We start from the raw sequence: 19,441 nt of genomic DNA on the forward strand, positions 1-19,441 counted from the left end.
CTGCAACCGGATTTTCCAAATAAAACATTTTCTAAATATTCACTCTTTTTCTTCTAAAAAAAAGAAAAAATCCACACACATCTTCAATTGATATCTTTAATTTCCTGTGTTTAATTATTTACACTGTCCACTTATTTGCCAACACAAGATGACAGCATAAAGGACACGGATCAACACACCTCGTCAAGGAATATTCTTAAAAACAACAACACTCGCTGTTGATGAAGGCTCAGCACCGAGGAATTAATTCACTGCTTTCTGTGTAATTAAGACATTGGAAAAAGTCGTAATGCCCGCTAAAACGCGCTTTGGCTCTTCAAATGAACTTGTATTTGTGCGTTTGCTTCGAAGGCAAAGGACCACGACACAGAAAGCAGCCTGTATGACGTGAAGAGGAGATGGGAGGGGCGGAGAAGTGCGCTACAGACAAAGAGAAGACGTATTAAGGCACTCGGCAAGCAGTAGTTAGGAAAATAAGGCAGCAAAAGTGAAGACACATGGCTCGTGGACATTTTACGTGACTGTAACACGCGTGTGACACTGGACGCCCCCCCCCCAACTCCCCGTGTTTTGTTGACCTGTTTGTTGAGCAGAGTGGTGACGCGGCTTTGGTTTAGCGGGAATCGGGGATCGAAACATTCCTTGAGGTGGTGGAGATTTGTGATTGGACATTTATTTGAAACGGGAGGAAAAAGGAAAAAGCAGCAAGCGACAATTGAATAGGATGGAAGATAAGATGGAAGTCCCGGCAATGTTTGCTCTTCTTGTTCCCATGAGATGTTCTTCACATTACGTTTCCTCGCCTTCTCTCTCAGCCCCGGACAACTTTGGTTGGTTGATTTCTTTGTAGCTTGTGTTTATTTTACACAATGAGCTTTTTGGGAATCTCCCAACTAAACTCTGCCCGACCGAAGTGGCCGTAGGTGGCCGTCTGCTGGTAGATGGGCCTCTTCAGCTGCAGTTCCCTGCACACAAACAATTGCAAGATTTGCTACATCAGCAACAGAACACACTCGCTGGCCACAGCGCCACCTACGTACTGTACAAGCACATCCAATACCAGGGCTGCATGCACAAGAGGCTTGCTTTACTGCGGGGGTGTCCAAACCTTTTCCAGCGAGGGCCACGTAGTGAAAAATGAAAGGATGAAACTTTGCCTGTTTGCTATTTAGTGAAGCAACCCATGTCGATGCATTAGAGGTTCCACACACTGGAGTTGAACGCAGCTCAGCTTCGCCATGTGGGTGATCTGTAGGCCTGTTGTTTAGGGGCGCTGCCATCCATCGGCCGATTTCCCTGAAAAAGCGCGCGATCGGCACATGCCGATACTTGCCTTATAAGGCCGATCACCGCCCACTTTCCCTTCACAAAGCCAAAACAAACATGTGTGCTGTGTGGGACCTGTTTTACGCTTTCCGCATCCGCCAGGTCCATGTGGCTCCGTGCGGACAAATGATGTCATTTTCGCACCCACGGCCCCACTTTTCACGTGTAAAATTCCCGCTCCACGCACCTCCAGATTTTCTAACTACGCAAACGGAGACACGCGGACGAGCAGGAGATCCTGAAGCTGAAGTAGAGAAATACGGGCAGTTACACGAGGCAGCCGACCCTGACGCACTGTAGTTTAAGTGGCCGTGGCCACCCTTGGCCTCTGGCCTCCGGCCTCCGGCCACCCCACGGCTGGGGGGACAGTTTTGATAAACGCGGCTCTGTGGTGCAGAACATTAGTTCAGCCTTACCGCCATTTCCGCTTGGACGCATTTCACTGCAGCGCACAACTTTCCATGTGGAGGAGCTGTCAATACCAGCACGTCTTGCATGGACTGCAAGCGGTGGGGGAGTTTTCCATGATTACTCAAGTTTTCTCGATGTTGACTTTGGCTTAAATCCTGAAGCACGAGTGGGCATCAAACAGGAGCGCCGATCAGCACCCGCTTGCGTGTTGGCCGCCATGATGGTGAGCAGAATCCGGAAACTATGCATTGAAAACATGTCCTCGGCACGCTAATCAGCAATGAGCTGCTCTAACAGACGCTCCACGAGCAGTGGCGGAGCAACGGGCGATCCAGACAATTCAGGTATCACCTTATTGCCACCCCTACGTCAGTAATGGTCTCACCTTGGCCAGCCCGATGAAAACTTTCTGACTTTTTAGCGTGGTGCGGCATTTGGGGTGGCGGACATGGCGGGGTGTGGTGATTTTCGAGGCTAACGTGGCCAAAACGCTGGACGCTCGCCCGTGTGTGCGCGGCAGTCGGAGGTCTAAGCCGGATAGTGGTTGGATTCGTCGGACTGGATGGCCGGCCGTCGGCGGGGGAGGAAACCGGGTTTGCCAACCGCCTGGGGGTCCTGCTGGAGCGCCATGGAGCTAAAGAAGGCGTCTGATCCTCCAAGTTTCACCAGTGAGTTTGAAACGTCAGTCAAATATGGTTTTGTCTAAAAGAAGGTGATTTTATGGTCCAATGAGGTTGACTTGGTCTAACATTCTCAGCGGTTCTTTTTACGGACCACACTTAGCTCGTCTTTTCGTACGTGACAGTTTCGACTGCTCACCTGCAGTCTTCCTCAGACTGGTCACGTGATGCCACGTGTCTTGTTGTACAGACGTCTTCCTGTCAGTGAAGGCAGGGCGCCGGCGCCATCTGCTGTCCAACATCTTTAGGACAACATCCCAAGGCCCCCCCCCGGTTTACGGTCCTACGTTTCACGTCACAGGAACATCACGTGACCACTCCGAGGAAGACTCCGAGTGAGCAGTCGAAAACTAGCTAACTCTGGTTCCCCTTTCAGATCGTACAGGCCGGGGGTCACCGACGTGAGCCCAGCATTTTCTTCATGTTCTGGTAAAACAAGCATATTCGCTTTGTTTGGCTCGAAATGAGCTACAAAAAGAAATGTTACAAAAATGAGCTCTCGCAAGTGACCCCTGATATAAAAATGTACACCTAATCTATGTGATCGGTATCGGCCGCTTTCACTCTTGGATGATTGGTATCGGCAGCATGAAACCCTGACCGGAGCATCCCTACGATTATTAGTATCAACTTTACTCTTTTTTGCCCATTTTTGCTGTTGTATTTTTTTTTTTTCATTCATTTTCCAAATATTTAAACTTTCTTCTTAAATAATAATGTAAATAAATAATGCAATGTCAATAAATAATAATGGAATAATAATTCTTTTGGTAATATTGTGACTTTATTCCCATAACATTTTAACGTTTACCCCAAGCTCATTCTTAAAATGACCACTTTATTTTGTTTTCTCTGTTTCTAACTTTAAAAAATATATATTTTTTACATTTTTTTCCTCATAATATTACAAGTTACAAGTGTAAAATTGGACCCTTTTTTCTCACTAGAATACGACTTTTTTCTGTGACTATTTTTACTGTGTTCTCATAAAATTACAGCTACTTGTCTCCCCCCCCCCCCAACACATGTAGATATGCCAAGAAGTCATATATATTTCAAAGAAAAAACCAAAAAAAAAACAAAAAACGAAAAAGCCTTTTATTAGTACCACTTTGCTCTTTTTTTCAAAATTTTTGCTGTTTTTTTTTTTTTTTCATTTTCCAAATATTGCAACTTTATCCTTAAATAATCTCCATGAAGTTTATTTTGGTAATACTATGACTTTATTCCCATGATATTGTCATTATTTCTGACATTATGTGTTTCTCATAATACAGTGTTCCCTCGTTTATCGCGGGAGATGATGTGTGTGTTGAGGCTGTAACGCCCTCACCCTACACTTTGTACACTCTTCTCAGAAAGGCAATCACATTTTCTGACATTTCTCTCTTGTTTAAACACTCAAAAAAGTTCACAGCTTTGTTTGAATTTGAATGATCGACACAAGAAATGATTAAGTCGCTCGCGCACGTTTCACTCCCGTGGCCGTGCCTTTTCGTGCAGGCGCCGTTGCGCTGTATCGTAGCGGTTTTGTATCTTTATCAAAACATGCTGCTGCAGACGAAGCGAAGATTCATTTACAAGCTAGCGACTGACAATGGTCTACAGCCAATCAGAACGCAGAACACAATGGGCGGTGCGGACAGACGAGAAAGGGAAGAGAGAGACACTAAACGTCCCACAATGCAGTTGTTCTTAAAGGGCCAGGTTCGGCCTGTGACAGCGTTCATACGCTGTGATAAAAAAAAAAACAAAAGAACGGAAAAAAAATCTGCAAAATAGCAAATCCGCGACAGAGCGAGGGAACACTGTATTACCATTAAAAAAATAACATTTCTTCTTTGATATTTCAACTCTATGCTACTAAAATGACATTTTTCCTCGTACTATTAGAAGTCGATTCTCGTAAAATTGCACCTTTTTTCTTGTTAGAATGAGTTTTTTATCTTAATATTTAGACATTATTCTGGTAAAATTACAGTTCTCTTTCTTCTTCTCTTTTTCTCTCTTCTTGTAAATGTTCTTCTCATGAATATCACCATTCCGATAATATTTTGACTTTATTCTCATAACATAATGTTTTCCTAAAAAAACTACATTTTCAAAAATTACAACTTTATTTGTTTTTTTTTGTTTCACGTAATATTTTTTTTCTGTAATATTTCAACTTTATGCTACTAAACTGACATTATTTTTCCTATTTATTTCCTATTTATTCTCGTAAAAGTAGGTCTTTTTCTTGTTACATTACAGCTTTTTTTCTGAATATTTAGACTTTATTCTTGTAAAATTAGTTTTTCTTGACAATTTATATACAGTATCTTTAAAAAGTGCCGCGTGCCAATGACAAAACAACCGAGGCAGCAAATGGCCCCCGGACCGCACTTTAGACTCCCCCGGTTTAGCGGTTTTATTTCAGCCAAGTACAAGTCAAACCTCAGTTTTTGTTTTCGTCTGTTTGTGCATTTCTTATTGACTGTGACTGCTAAATAACCCGCCATGGGGCCAAAGAAAGATGCGAGTGCCAGCGCTTTGATAACGAATGTAAGAAACTCTATAATGAATTTGACGCGTCACCAAGTACGAAGACGGCGTGCCCTCCCCTCCTCCCTGTCTTCACCAAGAAGAGTCTTCAATAAAAGTAAAAATGACCTTAAAAGTCAATTTCATTTCTCATTTATAATTATTTTACATTATTTTGGGTGTCTGGGAGAAATTAATTAGATTGATTGGATTGCATGTGCTCATGTACTGTTTCAGTTAAAGATATTAATAAATACATGTCAAATAAACATATTAAACATGTCAAATAAACATATTAAACATGTCAAATAAACATATTAAACAGTGTCAATCAAAAGTCAGCATGGTGTTTGATAGGGATGCGACCGGATATCCGGTTTGACAAGCGAGAGGTACGGCTGCATCGGTATCAGCCTCCTGGATCGATAAGAATCAGCCATAAATCCTTAGATGAATGGGTTGTCGAGACATGCACCAGGTATCGCAAGACTAGCAAGCGGTTGATGCTCCGTAGCTTAGCATGACTGAGGACGAGAATGTACCCAAATAGCATTAGCAGCGCGCTAGCTAGTCAGCGGGAAAGATTTTCAAAACATCAGCACAACATAGGTACATTATAGCGATCTCATCGGTCTTATTTAGTATGTATTGCGTAGAACTAAGACAGGAACAACATCAAATTAAAAGCACGAAATGAATACAGAGCCACCAACCACCAGTACGAGCCTGGACTTTGTTTTTCAGAAAGTGCACCAAACAAACATGCACATTAGCACTCAATAAGGTCATCACATCTTACCTTTATGCATAGCATCAGCATTTGGGACCAAATATGACGTGAAAGAAAAAGAGTAAAAATACAGTATAGTTGTCCATCTGTGCAGCGTGGGACAAAGTTACAGTATATGGTGCATTTAGGGACCATTGAACAAAGTGGGACGAGTCGCCGCTCACAACAAACAACATAAACATGCAAAAACTGTGGGGTTTCTAACTATATTATTTTTTTAAATAAAATAATGACCATATTTCCAAAATTGATATCCATTTACATCAAATTTGATATTATTTTGTTCTTTTTTTAAGTATTTTTTTTGGTTATCATTGCACTTGAACGTTTCCCGCGGGGACGCATGCTCGGGGATATGATGTGCTCGTTTACACATTTGAAAATACTGTAGGAATGCCACTTTTACACAATTCCCTTCTTTATTTTATAAAGTGAGATTAATGTCCACGTCAACATATGTAACCGTTGAATCGGATCGTGTGTACACAGTATCGAATCATTCTGTTTTTAAAATTCCATCGTTGTTTTGAATGTTATCTCAACCCATGCATGTACTGTAGATGCGTAGCGGATCATCTACCACAAAGAGATTTACATCCTTAGTCTTTGCTCCACTGAAAATGTATCTCATAGCGTGTATGCTCTGTTTTTTTTTTTACATCACACGTTTTTTTATTAATCCTTAACCTGTATTTTCCCAACCTAACGCTGAAGAAACTATATTACAGATCATTACTATTCTAGTGCTACTTTCACAACAGAAAGTATGTGTAGAAAAAGTCGTCTTTGGCGGCCTCCAGCGGTAACTAAGTGTACTTCAATTGGGGAACAAACCGTATCTTGAGGCCAGTGTGTGTAATGCTTTGACTTTCACATTACAAGTTTTAGTTTTGAGTGCGTGTGCATTTACAGCAGTGCTGCAGTAAACTTATAAGATGCATATTTACATACTTGGGGGGATTAGAGAACACAATCCATAAAACATAAGACAAGTAACAACAATGTACAAGAGAAGGGGGTGGTTGTGCATTGTTGGCAGGTGTGTCACATAATAATAAATGTGAGCAGAAGGGGAAAGAAAAACAGTTTAAAAAGATAAAAAAGGAAAAATAAAAAGTTTTAAGAATATATATCTTTAACGGTACTTTCTGAAGAAACTCTATTATAGATTATTATTATTCTTATAGTTTCACAGCAAAAACTATGTGTTGAAAAATCTTTGGCGGCCTCTAGCGGTAAAGACGTGTACTTCAATTGAGGGGACAAACAAGTAGCTTGTCTTGCAGCCAGTGTGTGTGTAGGCTTTGTCTTTTCACATTACAAAGTTTTTTGTTTTTTTTAACAACATTTTACAACGGGCCACATTGAGGGGGAAAAAAAACTGAGATTTTGAGAATAAAGTCGTAAATTTACGAGAAAAAACATCGTAACTTAATGCTACAGACATTGCCTGAGACAGCTATGGAAAGGCGGGACTTATGTGACATTTGGCATGTGGAGGGGGCGGGGTAAGGAAGGCGGAAGTGTGAGCGCCACGTGCGGGAGAAGGGCGAGACATGCTTTTCTGTTTGTGCTCAACTGCTCTGTTTTGCTGCCACGTTTTAAATAAAAGCTTGCCCGAAGCAAGAGGAAAGTTTCCTTCCTTCCTGAAGGTAGTCGCCGCATCCTCTGAGACGTATGAATCGTAATCGTATGACTATTTTCTCATAAATTCACTACTTTATTCTTATAATATTATAAGTTGTTTCTCGTAAATTTATGACTTTACTCTTGTAAATTTAAATAATTTTCCTCTCGATCATTTTTTTCTCAGTAAAAAGTATGTGTAGAAAGTCATCTTTGGCGGCCTCTAGCGGTAAATACTTGTACTTCAATTGGGGCAAAAAAACAGCATGTGTGTGTATGCTGTCTTTTTATATTACACTTTTTTTTTTTTTAGCTTTTACTGTATTTTTCCCAACCTAACGCTGAAAAAAATCTATCATATCATTATTATTCTTATACTACTTCCATCCATCCATTTTCTATACCGCTTCTCCTCTTTAGGGTCGCGGGGGCATGCTGGAGCTTAGCCCAGCTGACTTCGGGCGACAGGAGGGGTACACCCTGGACTGGTCGCCAGCCAATCGCAGGGCACATATAGACAAAACTCTAGTGGTTAATACTTGTACTTCAATTGGGGCAACAAACAGTGTCTTGGCGCCAGTGTGTGTATGCTCTTTTTATATTACACTTTTTTTAGCTTTAACTGTATTTTTCCCAAACTAACGCTGAAAAAAATCTATCTAATCTAATAATTATTATTCTTATGCTACTTTCACACTAAAAAAGTATGTGTGGAAAATTAATCTTTGGCGGCCTCTAGTGGCAAATACTTGTACTTCAATTGGGGAAAAAACTAAATAGCATGTCTTCTGTCAGCACGTTTACCTGACAATGACTCCTGGCCTCAGGTCAAAGTTCTTGTTGACGATGTGGAGCAGCTCTGACTCCGTTTTATTGGACGAGCCGTAGGTGAACAACGAGATGGACAGAGGATGAGCCACCCCGATGGCGTAGGACACCTGTTAGGACATCGGGGTGATGACTCGGAGGATCCATTATGACCGCATACTGCTTTAGAAGACAAGAAGTCTCACCTGGACCAGAACCCTCCTGCACAGCTTGGCCTTGACCAGAGACTTGGCCACCCAGCGAGCGGCGTAAGCGGCCGAACGGTCCACTTTGGAGAAGTCTTTGCCTGAGAAAGCTCCGCCCCCGTGAGCGCCCCAGCCTCCGTACGTGTCCACGATGATCTTACGGCCCGTGACGCCGGCGTCTCCCTAATGGACCACCAAAAACAGGTTAGACTCCATGTGGGTTCCAGCTGGTGGTTTAGGTCTCCTAGGCCCACCTGAGGTCCTCCGATGACGAAGCGGCCGCTGGGTTGCAGGTGGTAGATGGTCTTGTCGTCCAAGTACTTGGCGGGCACCACAGCGTTGATCACCTGTTTAAAAACAAAAAAGCAACAACATAACGTACTGACACGTTTTAAAGACACGTTTTTGGACAAGTACTTTTTAAGACAAAATTCATTTCCGACATGTCTGATTTTTTATTTTATGGAAAAATGTATTGAATAAAATAACGGGACGTGATCTTTGAATGTTCTGAACTCCTGTTTCCATGCTAATGTTATGTCAGCTATCTACTGTATGTGATAGATGAAGATGTCCAAACCTTCTCCTTGAGGACCTTCTTCTGCTCTTCCAGAGAGATGTAGTCGTCGTGTTGCACGGAGATGACGATGGTGTGGACCCTCCTGGGGATCACGGCGCCGTCTTTCTGGTCGTAATGCACCGTCACCTGATTGGATGAAAATGAGCAGGAAGTCATGTGACAGCAATTAGGTGTAGTCCAAAACATGTTATGACACTTTTATTACCGGATTCAAGTGTCCGCTATCTTCTAACTAGCACGTCGTTAATGGAGCCTGAGTGTTCTGTAGGTGTACGTATATTATGCAGGGTGGGCCAATAAAATGTTACCACTTTTTAATCATACACAAGTTTTTGAAATGCAAACTTATTAAAAATTATATTAGAAAAATCTAATTAACATTTGATACCAAAGGTTTCCTACTTTGTCTCTTGTTTTCTACACAGTTCAATACTTGATGACAATCCACGCTCCTCTTCTGTGGATTACAACACGCACACTGAGGTTTGTGATGACATTGCCACATATCTCAAGAGGGGGTTTATCCGGATTTTCTTGATGGATGTTGGTCTTCAGGGCCTCAATGGTCTGTGGGTTGTTGCAGTACACGCTCTCCATCAGGTATCCCCACAGAATGTGGCATTTTGGTAAATGTTAATTTCATGTTTCTGTTACAAACCTGTAAATACAATTTTTAAATAAGTTCTCATTACAAAAACTTGTGTATGACTAAAAAGTGGCAACATTTTATTGGCCCTGTTGTGGCCCTGTATATTGTGGATTTTTAATTGGGCAAGCAATGGCCAACACTGAACTTGCAGTGAGCTTGAACAGGTCAGAACACACAACTACAATCACCATGCCAACACAAAAATGACAGAACATCATGTAACAGGTAAGTAAACACACTACTACTACTAATGAACACAAACTAAGTGAAAGGAAAAATGCGCGTTTTTTGGAATTTTGCCCATCATCCACAATCTTTATGTGAGACATGAACACACATCTTTCTCTTTTCTGTGCATTCTGAAGATATAAAAACAGGTAAAAAGAGGCAGCTAATTAGTGCATGTAACGGGACACACGTATTCCGCCTCCAAAGCCCGTTATTAAAACCCCTCTAAAAACCTCCAGCAAGGTTTTATGGTTTAATAGACCGTAATTTCCAGTGTGTAAGCTGCTACTTTTTTCTCAAACCATAACCCCGTGTCCTATAAATGCTCTAATCCCGTGACATCTCGTATACTTCAGAACTACTACTAATTGTGTAAATACGGAAAACGCTATTACTACGATAGTCCATCATAAGGCCAAAAAAAAAAAAATCAGGAAACAACCAAAAAAAACCGCAAAGAAGCCACCTTTCTCGGCGTTTGCTAACCCTGTCGCTCCAATTGAGTGGCGCATGCACGCACGTGCTGCAGTTTACAGTGAGCAACAACAAGCACAATTTACACTAAAATCAAATGTACAACATTGTTTTGGGGACGTATTGGAATTAGTGCAGCGATGGCGTTGTTGACACATACCTCCATCCGCTCTACGCACTATGATGACTCAAAGGCGGACCATGGTATCACTGGTCCCACTGTACTGTGGATCTTATGAAAGCGAGAAGATAATACGTAAGTGACCTTACGTATGCAGCTTATGCAATGTACGTAGCGCAACAGTCGTACACGTCATATCCGTACACTATAGATCAATAAATAGGCACACAGATACAATAAACCATGTAAAACAAAACATAAAATGCTGTGTTGTTCTCTTGGAGATTAATAAAGTTGCTGCCTATCCAGCTAACACTCACTGCCAAAAAATAGGCGACCGAATGGTCTCTGCTTTTTGTTTATGGCAGGTTGCAACCAATGTTTAGGTGCATACCGCACACACTCTGTTCCGGACGCATTGTGCACATTAGCAGTGACAACCCGGTAGTCATAACATTCCATCATAGAAAACACACAAAGAAATCAATATGATGCCGCTTTCAAGTTAAAGGCGATGGATTTAGCTGTCAGAGAAGGAGCTGTGCAACTTATGCAAAAATCTGTCTGTGGATTCTTACTGTGTGGAGCAGAAAAAACACTATCTTCAACGGTTTCGAAAGGTTGGACTACTGCCATATGAAGAGGAGGACACAGAGAGTGAGAGAAAGACAGATGATGTGCGTGACGAAGGAATTATGACGCTGTTCAATTCCGACATGGAAGAGGAAGACTTTCGTGGTTTTAGTTCCCAGGAGGTTGGCGATGAATGACTTTTCTGGTAGGCTACTGTTATCTATGTTACATGCACTATTCGGCACTGTTTAATTAGCCGTTCACTGTTGTGCACTGTTGAAATAGCCGTGTTGCACCACTGTTTGGCACAAACTGTTTGGAAAAAAAGCATTTATTTTATTAGCAGTTTCAAAAAATCTTTCTGTGTAACGTATTTCTGTGCACTAAATATCCCATTTTTTGCCGTGGACACTTGTGGCTTTATAGTCTGGTGCGACTTATGTACTGTATGTACAAATCTGGTTTTTCCTCCAAATTGGGTGGGTGTAGCTTACACACCAGAATTTATGGTCCATGCTGTGAGCATGTAGTACCAGGTACATTCATGATAACATGTAATACTTACAGTATTTAGCTGTATTTTGGTCATTTTAAGCATTAGCAGAACTTCCTTCCACATAGCAACATAGAAAGGAAGGCTACACCTAGCGTCAACTTTTCCAAACTCAAATCAAAAACACAGCAGCAGTGGGAGCAGCTCCAATATGTAGCGTTACCTTTCGCTAGTGGCCTGAGGCATTGTGAGCGACTGTGTGGTGAAGCTAGTCACTAGCCGGCTAGTAGCTAGCTAGTGTGGTGTGGCAACTAACGTAGTTCTTCGGCGTAGCAATGTTAATAACAATAATAATAACAATGTCGCTGTATCATGGTTCATATGCAGGTCACGTTATTGACATTTGGTGGTTTTTGGAGGTATTTTCAGAAGGCTTTATAGGCGGAATAGGTGTGTTGCATTATGTGCATTGTTAGCTGCCTCATTTTAGATGTTTTCAGATCTTTAGAATGCACAGAAAAATGAAAGACAAGTCTAAACATGTAACTAGCAACTTTTTACCAAACAAATGTGCAAGGCATGCTGGGAAGCCGGAAGCACTCCCAGCGACGCAACAATATTTTTATATTTATGTGCATGGCTCAGATCAAGGGTACCCAAGTGTTACATTTTGGGTAAAATTTCAAACTGGTGGATAGACCTTGGTAATGTTATAAACACAAACTTCAAACATTGCAAAACACACACCCAACATACCAGAGCTCGAGACATCTTCCATTTCCCATAGCAACCCTCCGAAGTTCACTCTCTTAAAGGTAATCTACATAACTCGGTGGTTTTTTCGCCGCTTCGTGCACGTACATAACTAGGACACGAACGGCGACCTACGAGAGGTCAAAACAACGGCTGTCAAAACGAGTTGCACTGCTCGATAAACACAAAATTTGTAACTCACCTGACGAAAAAAATCATTTCAAAGTGCATAAAGATCTTCTCCAAAATATATAAAAATGAAAAAAATCGTACCTTAGACTTGACAATGGTTGTTAAACCGCCGATTGCTCGTCGAATTCAATGATACTGCTTCTCCGAAATCGTGACTGAACGTACATAACGCGGACACAAAATGGAGGACATGAAGACACATTCCCCTGCTGAACGCGTATTTGGCGAATAACCGGCGAAAGGACACAAGTTTTGTTCGGCCCAAGAAGGCACTTTTTATTTTCTAATTCAATATCTACTAGCATTACGCAATTTACGCTGTGAGCTCGAAGTGTACGTACATAACGGGCCGGACACGAAATTTGGGTGTGTCAGACTTTTCTTCAAATAATCTTATTTTACTCTTTTATACACAAAAAATCATTTTAGTTGCAGAGTTGAGTAATTATTCCATGAATATATACCATTTTAATCATCATGGGATTTGTTTTTCCATGGCAGGCGAACGAAGGTTTCACTAATGATTACATGAAAGTTATTTTTTTTTTACACTGAGAATATTTGAATAAAACACATTAGAAACCAATTTCAGACATTCTTTAATTCTAAGTAGAAATCAAGACAAAATTATCAGAGAAAATATTGTTAATTTCACAACAAAAGTAGACATGCTTTACATGTAACATTACAATGTCCAAATATAGACACTTTTTTACAACATAGCCGTGCTAGCGCAAAATAAAAACATGAACAGGCTTAATTTATGGTTTGGTAAGCTTCCTCACTCTATAAACGTCAGAGTGATAGGGATAGTACACATTGTTAGAACAACTATTTCAAACACTACTCAAGTGAAGTTGAAGACAGCAAAGGGTACCCTTGATCTGTGTATTTAATTTTTTGACCCTCACCCCACAGCTCCACCCCCCAGGGTTGGGCCCCCGTCTTTGATTGGAACACAACAAAAGCAACCTTCTTCCAAGAACTCACCTGGGTTTTGGAGTCTGGGCGCAGCCAAGGGATGGTCCCGTTGCGTCTGAGCTCTGCCATCTTTGAGTTGAGTTTGTGGGCTAAGACGATGGTGAGAGGCATGCACTCCTCTGTCTCGTCGGTGGCGTAGCCGAACATCAGACCCTGAAGACGCAGGAGAAAGATGATCCCAAGCTCAAGGGGTGGAATTATTGCCATTTTTTTACATAGATAGATAGATAGATAGATAGATAGATAGATGGATAGATAGTGACTATATTCTCCAAGATAATTTTTTTGTTTGCGTTCATAATTTAGTTGAGGATGGAAGGCCTAAACCTATGCAAATGCCTGCCTAATGAGAGTCCTACCTGGTCTCCAGCACCAATGTCCTCCTCTCTGCGATCCACATGGACCCCCTGAGCGATGTCTGGGCTCTGCTGCTCCAGAGCCACCAGAACGTTACACGTCTTGTAGTCGAAACCTGCAAAAGAACACAAAGCAGGTAAGGACGTTTATGCTTTGTCTTTATTATTGATGTAAAAATGACTCATTGTGGAGGTTTGGGGTCATTACAAAGTCATTGCATGTTGCTGCAGATCTAAATAAAGATGGGGTTTTTTCCCTCCACTTTTGTTACCATTCCTAAAAAATGTGCATTCCCCCCCCTAATTCTCGGTGAATAATGCATGAATGACGTCATTCATGCATACAGTATACAGGAAGTGGGTATCTGGTGCTGGTTCAAATAACAGTTGGATAGTTTGGCCACTGCCAGTGAGAGCGCACCATTTTGCGCTGTTTGGTTACAGCCAACCAAATTCCTCAGGAAGCGTTGGCTGTCGGGATGAAGGCTCCGCTTCACCTCCATCGCTAGTTTTTTTCCCAGTTGGGAAAGCTGGACAGGATGTATTGCCCTTCTTCCTCGTCACTACTTTCAAACCAGTGTGACATATGGCTTCGTCGGTGTTCATGTGTTCATGTTGTTCATTCTGTTTCAAACCGAAATATTTCCGCAATGCGGCATGTGCTTTTGTGCTCTCATTCTTATTTATGTCTGCTTGCTCACAACGCTAACTTGCAGAACTCTGTGTATCCACGCTGTGTAGCCCCGCCTCCACGTACTGGGACAAAGATGCTGAAGGTGTGAGGGAGGGTTCACTCTCTCCGTTCATTCCACTAGAGCACATGTGTCAAACTCGTCTCGGCTTCAGGGGGACGGCCGAGACACTGCAGGTTTTCTCTCCAACCAGTTTCTTCAGCAGGTGATTTAATTGATGAGTTCCTTCCCTCAAACTGAAGGTGTTGATCATTAAAATCACCTGCTTTAGTGACCGGCTGGAAAGAAAACCTGCAGTGTCTCGGCCCTCCATGGCACCAGTTTGACACCCCTGCACTATTGAACCAACGCGCACAGACAAATGCAGAGTGAAACCTCTTGTCATCCAGCTTGTGTGGTAAAGAGAGATGAGGAAAACAAACACGCACGTAAACACATGTCAATTTATCGAGGCTGGCAAAATTATCGACTTCTTTTTTATTTATCGTACCATTAATTTGTTGATTATCGTGCCAGGCCTAATCATAATATTATGACGTTATTCTCGTAAAATTACGGCTTTTCTCATAAAATTATAGCTGTTTTTTTCCATTTTGTGCTGTTTTTTTTAAATTTTCCAACTATTTATTTAATAAAATGTTTATTTTCTAACTTTCTCCCTGTAATTAAGACTTTACTCTCATGATATTTTGACTTCAAATTTTGCCATAACCTAATTTTTAAAAAATTACAACTTTATCTGTTATTTTGCTTATTTCTCATAATATTATGACTTTAAAAAAAACCCTTTCTTTAATATTTCAGATGATGTTATTTTTCCTCATAATATTGCAACGTTATTCTGGTAAAATTACATCTCTTGGTTGTTAGATTACAACTTTTTTCTATTATATATTGACTTTATCAGCTGGGATAGGCTCCAGCATACACCCACGACCCCAATGAGGATAAGCGGCATAGAAAATGGATGGATGGATGGATTTTGACTTTATTCTCATCAAATTAGAGCTGTTTTTTCCATTTTTTTCAACTATTTATTTTGTGTTATTTTTTTATGATCTAACTTTCTTCTTTGCAATTAAGACTTTATTCCCATAAGATTTTGTCTTTATTCTTGTAAAATGACTGCTGATTTTTCCACGTTTGATGTTGTTTTTAAAAATATTTTTAAAATGAGCCACAGGCTAATAAAAAAACAGCTGTGGGGCCGCACTTGGGACATCCTGGTGTCCTAAATAAACTAAAAATGTCAATGTATTTTGGATCAACTTGTTTTTGTATTTATTTCATTCGATGAATATTGGATGGATTGATCGTGAAGTGGGAACACACAGTTAACCTTTGTGGCTGAGGTGAGCGGTCCTATTCCAGCCCCCCAGGTACAGAAAAAGGCTGGCTATTGTGTGACATCGTGTCAGTTTAGGATTCACCTTTATCTGAGTTGTCGTAGCCGATGTGTTTGATGGCGTCCCTCACCACCGTCTGGTAGTCCACGTTGGCCCGGGACGTGATCTCTCCACAGAGCAGCACCATGCCCGTCTTACACACCGTCTCTAAGGATGACAATCAACATGAAGATTTTTTTTTTTTTTTTTTTTTTTTTTACCCCCCTCAGACTTTGAACTTTTTGAGCGGAGGTGTTGCAAGGCTTGCCGTTGGTTATCAGCAAGTTCGCGAGGTTGCGGCTACAAGTGATAGCTTTTTCAAAAGCTCAATACGTTGGAAGAATTGGAAGAACCTCCGTGAGAGCCGGGGTGTTTGCGACACCCTGGTGACCTTTGACATTAAGCAGGAATGTGAAGAGTAGCGTGCTCCTAATTTACCCACCACACGCCACTTTGGCATCGGGGTCCTGCTTGAGGTGCGCGTCCAGGACGGCGTCGCTGATCTGGTCGCAAATCTTGTCTGGGAAAGACACCATCGGGAGAAGAGGGATAAGGAAGTGTCAAGTCAGACAGAACTAATCAATCCAGGAGTCCACGTTCACACGTGTGGCTCTGGGGAAAAAAAAATAAAAGGGGGGGCGGGTGTGCGCCGACTCTCAAAAACAGGAAGTGTTTTGTGCACAGTGGAAGGACAATGGCTGACTGGGCGCCCCCCATTCATGTGTCTGTCTTTGTGTGCACCCCCCCACTCACCAGCACCATGATGAAGCAATGCAACACATGGCTTACATCAGCAGCATTTGCTCAGCACTTACTGGCAGAAAAATGCTTTTCCCAAAATATCCATCCTAATTTACTATTTTTGTCTGCTTTTGCATTTCTCCAAAACTAAACAAACAAAAAAAGAACGGTTTAAAGACACACACATATGCACATACAAAATATTTTCAAAAACGTACTGTTTTTTATGTTTTTAAACAAAAAAAACTAACCCGATGAAAAAATATGTAAGTTATTTGAATTTAAATTGTTAAAAAAAATTTTTTTTTGCAAATATAAAAATATTTGTATAAATATTTGTATTTTTATAATTATATTATTATTGTATATATATATATATATATATATATATATATATATGATCTAAAAATAATATAAAATGATAAAATATATAAAATATTTGTCATTGGTATGTATAATATTATATATATAATATAATATGAACATATATTACAGTAAAATTGTAATTTAAATTAAATAAATACAAAATATTATGTAATATATATTCTAATCTTTAGGTGTTTTTTTGCTGCTTGAACAAACACAAATAAAAAATTAATTAAAAAAAAGCAAGTCAGAATGTAATATGTTCATATATTTTGTTATCCCTGGCGTAGTAACGGTCCATGCTTCCGTCTTGCATGTCAGAAAGCATGGGTTTGATTCCCGGCCAGGGTTTGCATCAGGAAGGGCATCCGGCGTAAAAAGTCAAAACCATTCCTGAGAGGGAGAAGTTGTATAAACAATTATATCTTTACGTAAAAATGTATTTTATATTACAACAATATTTGTTAAATCTCGGTTGCCTTCTTTTTTTTGTATTTGCTCAAAATTTGTTTAGATTAAGTAAATATGAAAAAAATAAACAATAATTAAATTTTCAAAATAATATTAAATATAGGGGGGGGGGAGTTTTTGATTGTTTTTTTTCCAAACTGAGCCCCACGTCTTAAAAGGGTCCAGTACCTGCGGGTAGAGAGCAGATGTGGAGTATGGCATGTTAGCAAGCGTGTGCGCGGTACCTTGCTACGATAGCAGCATCCAAATAACAACCAATCCATACATCACAGTGTGTGCAAACACATTCTAGTCAACAGTATGCATTGGCCTTGTATTAAAAAATGATATTATATTTTTTGTGCGCATTTTGTACGGTAAATGTACATCTAGTCAATTTAAAAAAACAACAGCCTGTGGTTAAAAATGAGGAGATATGTATTTAATGTGTTACATATTTGTGTGCGTGAAGCCGGTGCGTGTTTACTGATTATCCATGCAGCGAGCAGGACTTTGACACATCGGCGAGGGAGGAGGTGGGGTGTTGGGGTAGAAAAGGTGCATGGCTTTGCGTGAACGCCGCAGTAATGATTGAATATCAGGTTTGGAAAGAACACTAAGAACGAAGCGAATGTTGCGGAGGCGCCCCGTGTCAAAAACACGCAGCACGTCTCTCGAGCTACTCACTTTTCCACCAACATGCAACCTTACACCAAGCTTGCACACAGGACACCCCCCCCCCAGCCCCACTACATGAGTGAAAGCGCTATGAATGGGATGCCAAACGTGCTTATATGGAGTAAAGAGGAGTTGAGGCTTTTTAAAAAGTCAATCTTACCTGGATGTCCCTCTCCCACAGACTCCGACGTGAACATGAACGAGCCGTCCTCCGGCAGATCACCCATTTTTCTTTTTTTTCTTTCGGGGGGCAGAAAGAGGCGGAGGAGGAGGAGTTGTGAAAGGGTTCCTCACTTCCCACAGGCGAGCACGTCCAGGCGGAGATCTCTTCTTCTGTGCACTGGTATTCCTGCTTGGCTTTTTTTGTGTGTGTGTGGGGGGGCCTGCAGCCGTCTGTGCTACTAAACTCCACGTCTGAGCCCACATGCTCCCATATATATGGCTGAGAGGACACGCACGCACACACACACACACGTCACATGAATCCATGGGATAGTCCATTCCAGGAGGGGGTGGATGGTGGGAGGGCACTCCTGCTTGCATGATGTGTGTTTAGACGGTGCCCTATGGGGGGTGTGCCGCCTGTTTGCTCTACACCGGCGGGATAGTCCTGTCTGTGGGACCCTGCAAAAGTATGGACAGCCTGTGGATTGGGGGCGGGGAGGCGGGTGTTAGTTATTGTAGAGGCAGTTATTATTGGCTGCTCAAATGATGCAAATGAGTTAGTAAACAAAAAGATAAGACCCGAAACAATCCAACATTATGTTCACTTCTTTTTTTAGGTGTCATTAGTTGTTTTCAAATATTACAGTACATATATATTTTACCAGGGGTGACACAAGATCTCGCGAGATTGAAACGTGACAAGATTTCTCGTTCAGAATTTTTTTTTTCTCTTAGGCACTTGGCCTGGGATGATAACAAATTAATTAATTAATCACACAATAAATGAAAATGAGCTGGATAAATATGTTGCCATGTGCACGCGTGTCTGTTTTCTTTGTCTCCCGCCTCCAAACAGACAGGAAGAGAGTTCACTCTGTGCATTGGTTTCAGCACCTTGGCGCGTTTGTTCCATAGAACAATGGCATGAGCGGAGTGAGCCCTTTTGTCAGTCATACAGTCGCCTTGTCTCGGTGGGTGGAGGCGGGGCTGCTAGCATACACACACAGTGCAGAAGAGTGTAACGTAGTAGAAATTACATTAGTAGATTGTCATATTTTTAAAATATTTTTTCATTGTGCATTTCTTAAAAGTAAAGTTCAAACCTCGTCTCGATCCCGTAGACTCAATCTCATGTTTCTGTACCAAATCTCATCTCGTGAACTGAATGTCTTGTGACACTCCTGTATTTTACACT

At 41.2% G+C, this 19,441-nt stretch overlaps 1 protein-coding gene across 3 annotated transcripts; it reads right to left on the reverse strand.

The window, feature by feature from the left end:
- Positions 1 to 82: 82 nt before the first annotated feature.
- mat1a (methionine adenosyltransferase I, alpha) lies at positions 83 to 18,501 on the reverse strand. 3 transcript variants are annotated; one of them, XM_054799491.1, is made up of 10 exons: positions 18,242 to 18,500; positions 16,289 to 16,366; positions 15,892 to 16,014; positions 13,773 to 13,885; positions 13,423 to 13,566; positions 8,950 to 9,075; positions 8,624 to 8,716; positions 8,370 to 8,552; positions 8,161 to 8,294; positions 83 to 965 (listed from the first exon to the last, which is right to left on the reverse strand). In XM_054799491.1, the coding sequence occupies exons 1-10, from the start codon at positions 18,306 to 18,308 to the stop codon at positions 863 to 865; spliced, it is 1,164 nt and encodes a 387-aa protein (XP_054655466.1). In that variant the 5' UTR covers positions 18,309 to 18,500; the 3' UTR covers positions 83 to 862. The 3 variants fall into 3 exon arrangements, with proteins under 3 accessions (XP_054655466.1, XP_054655467.1, XP_054655468.1); XM_054799492.1 differs by lacking the exon at positions 16,289 to 16,366 and having other exon boundaries at positions 18,242 to 18,501; XM_054799493.1 differs by lacking the exon at positions 83 to 965 and having other exon boundaries at positions 8,157 to 8,294; positions 18,242 to 18,501.
- Positions 18,502 to 19,441: the final 940 nt, after the last annotated feature.

The sequence above is a fragment of the Dunckerocampus dactyliophorus genome, chromosome 14 (assembly GCF_027744805.1).
Source record: "Dunckerocampus dactyliophorus isolate RoL2022-P2 chromosome 14, RoL_Ddac_1.1, whole genome shotgun sequence".
NCBI lineage: Eukaryota > Metazoa > Chordata > Actinopteri > Syngnathiformes > Syngnathidae > Dunckerocampus > Dunckerocampus dactyliophorus.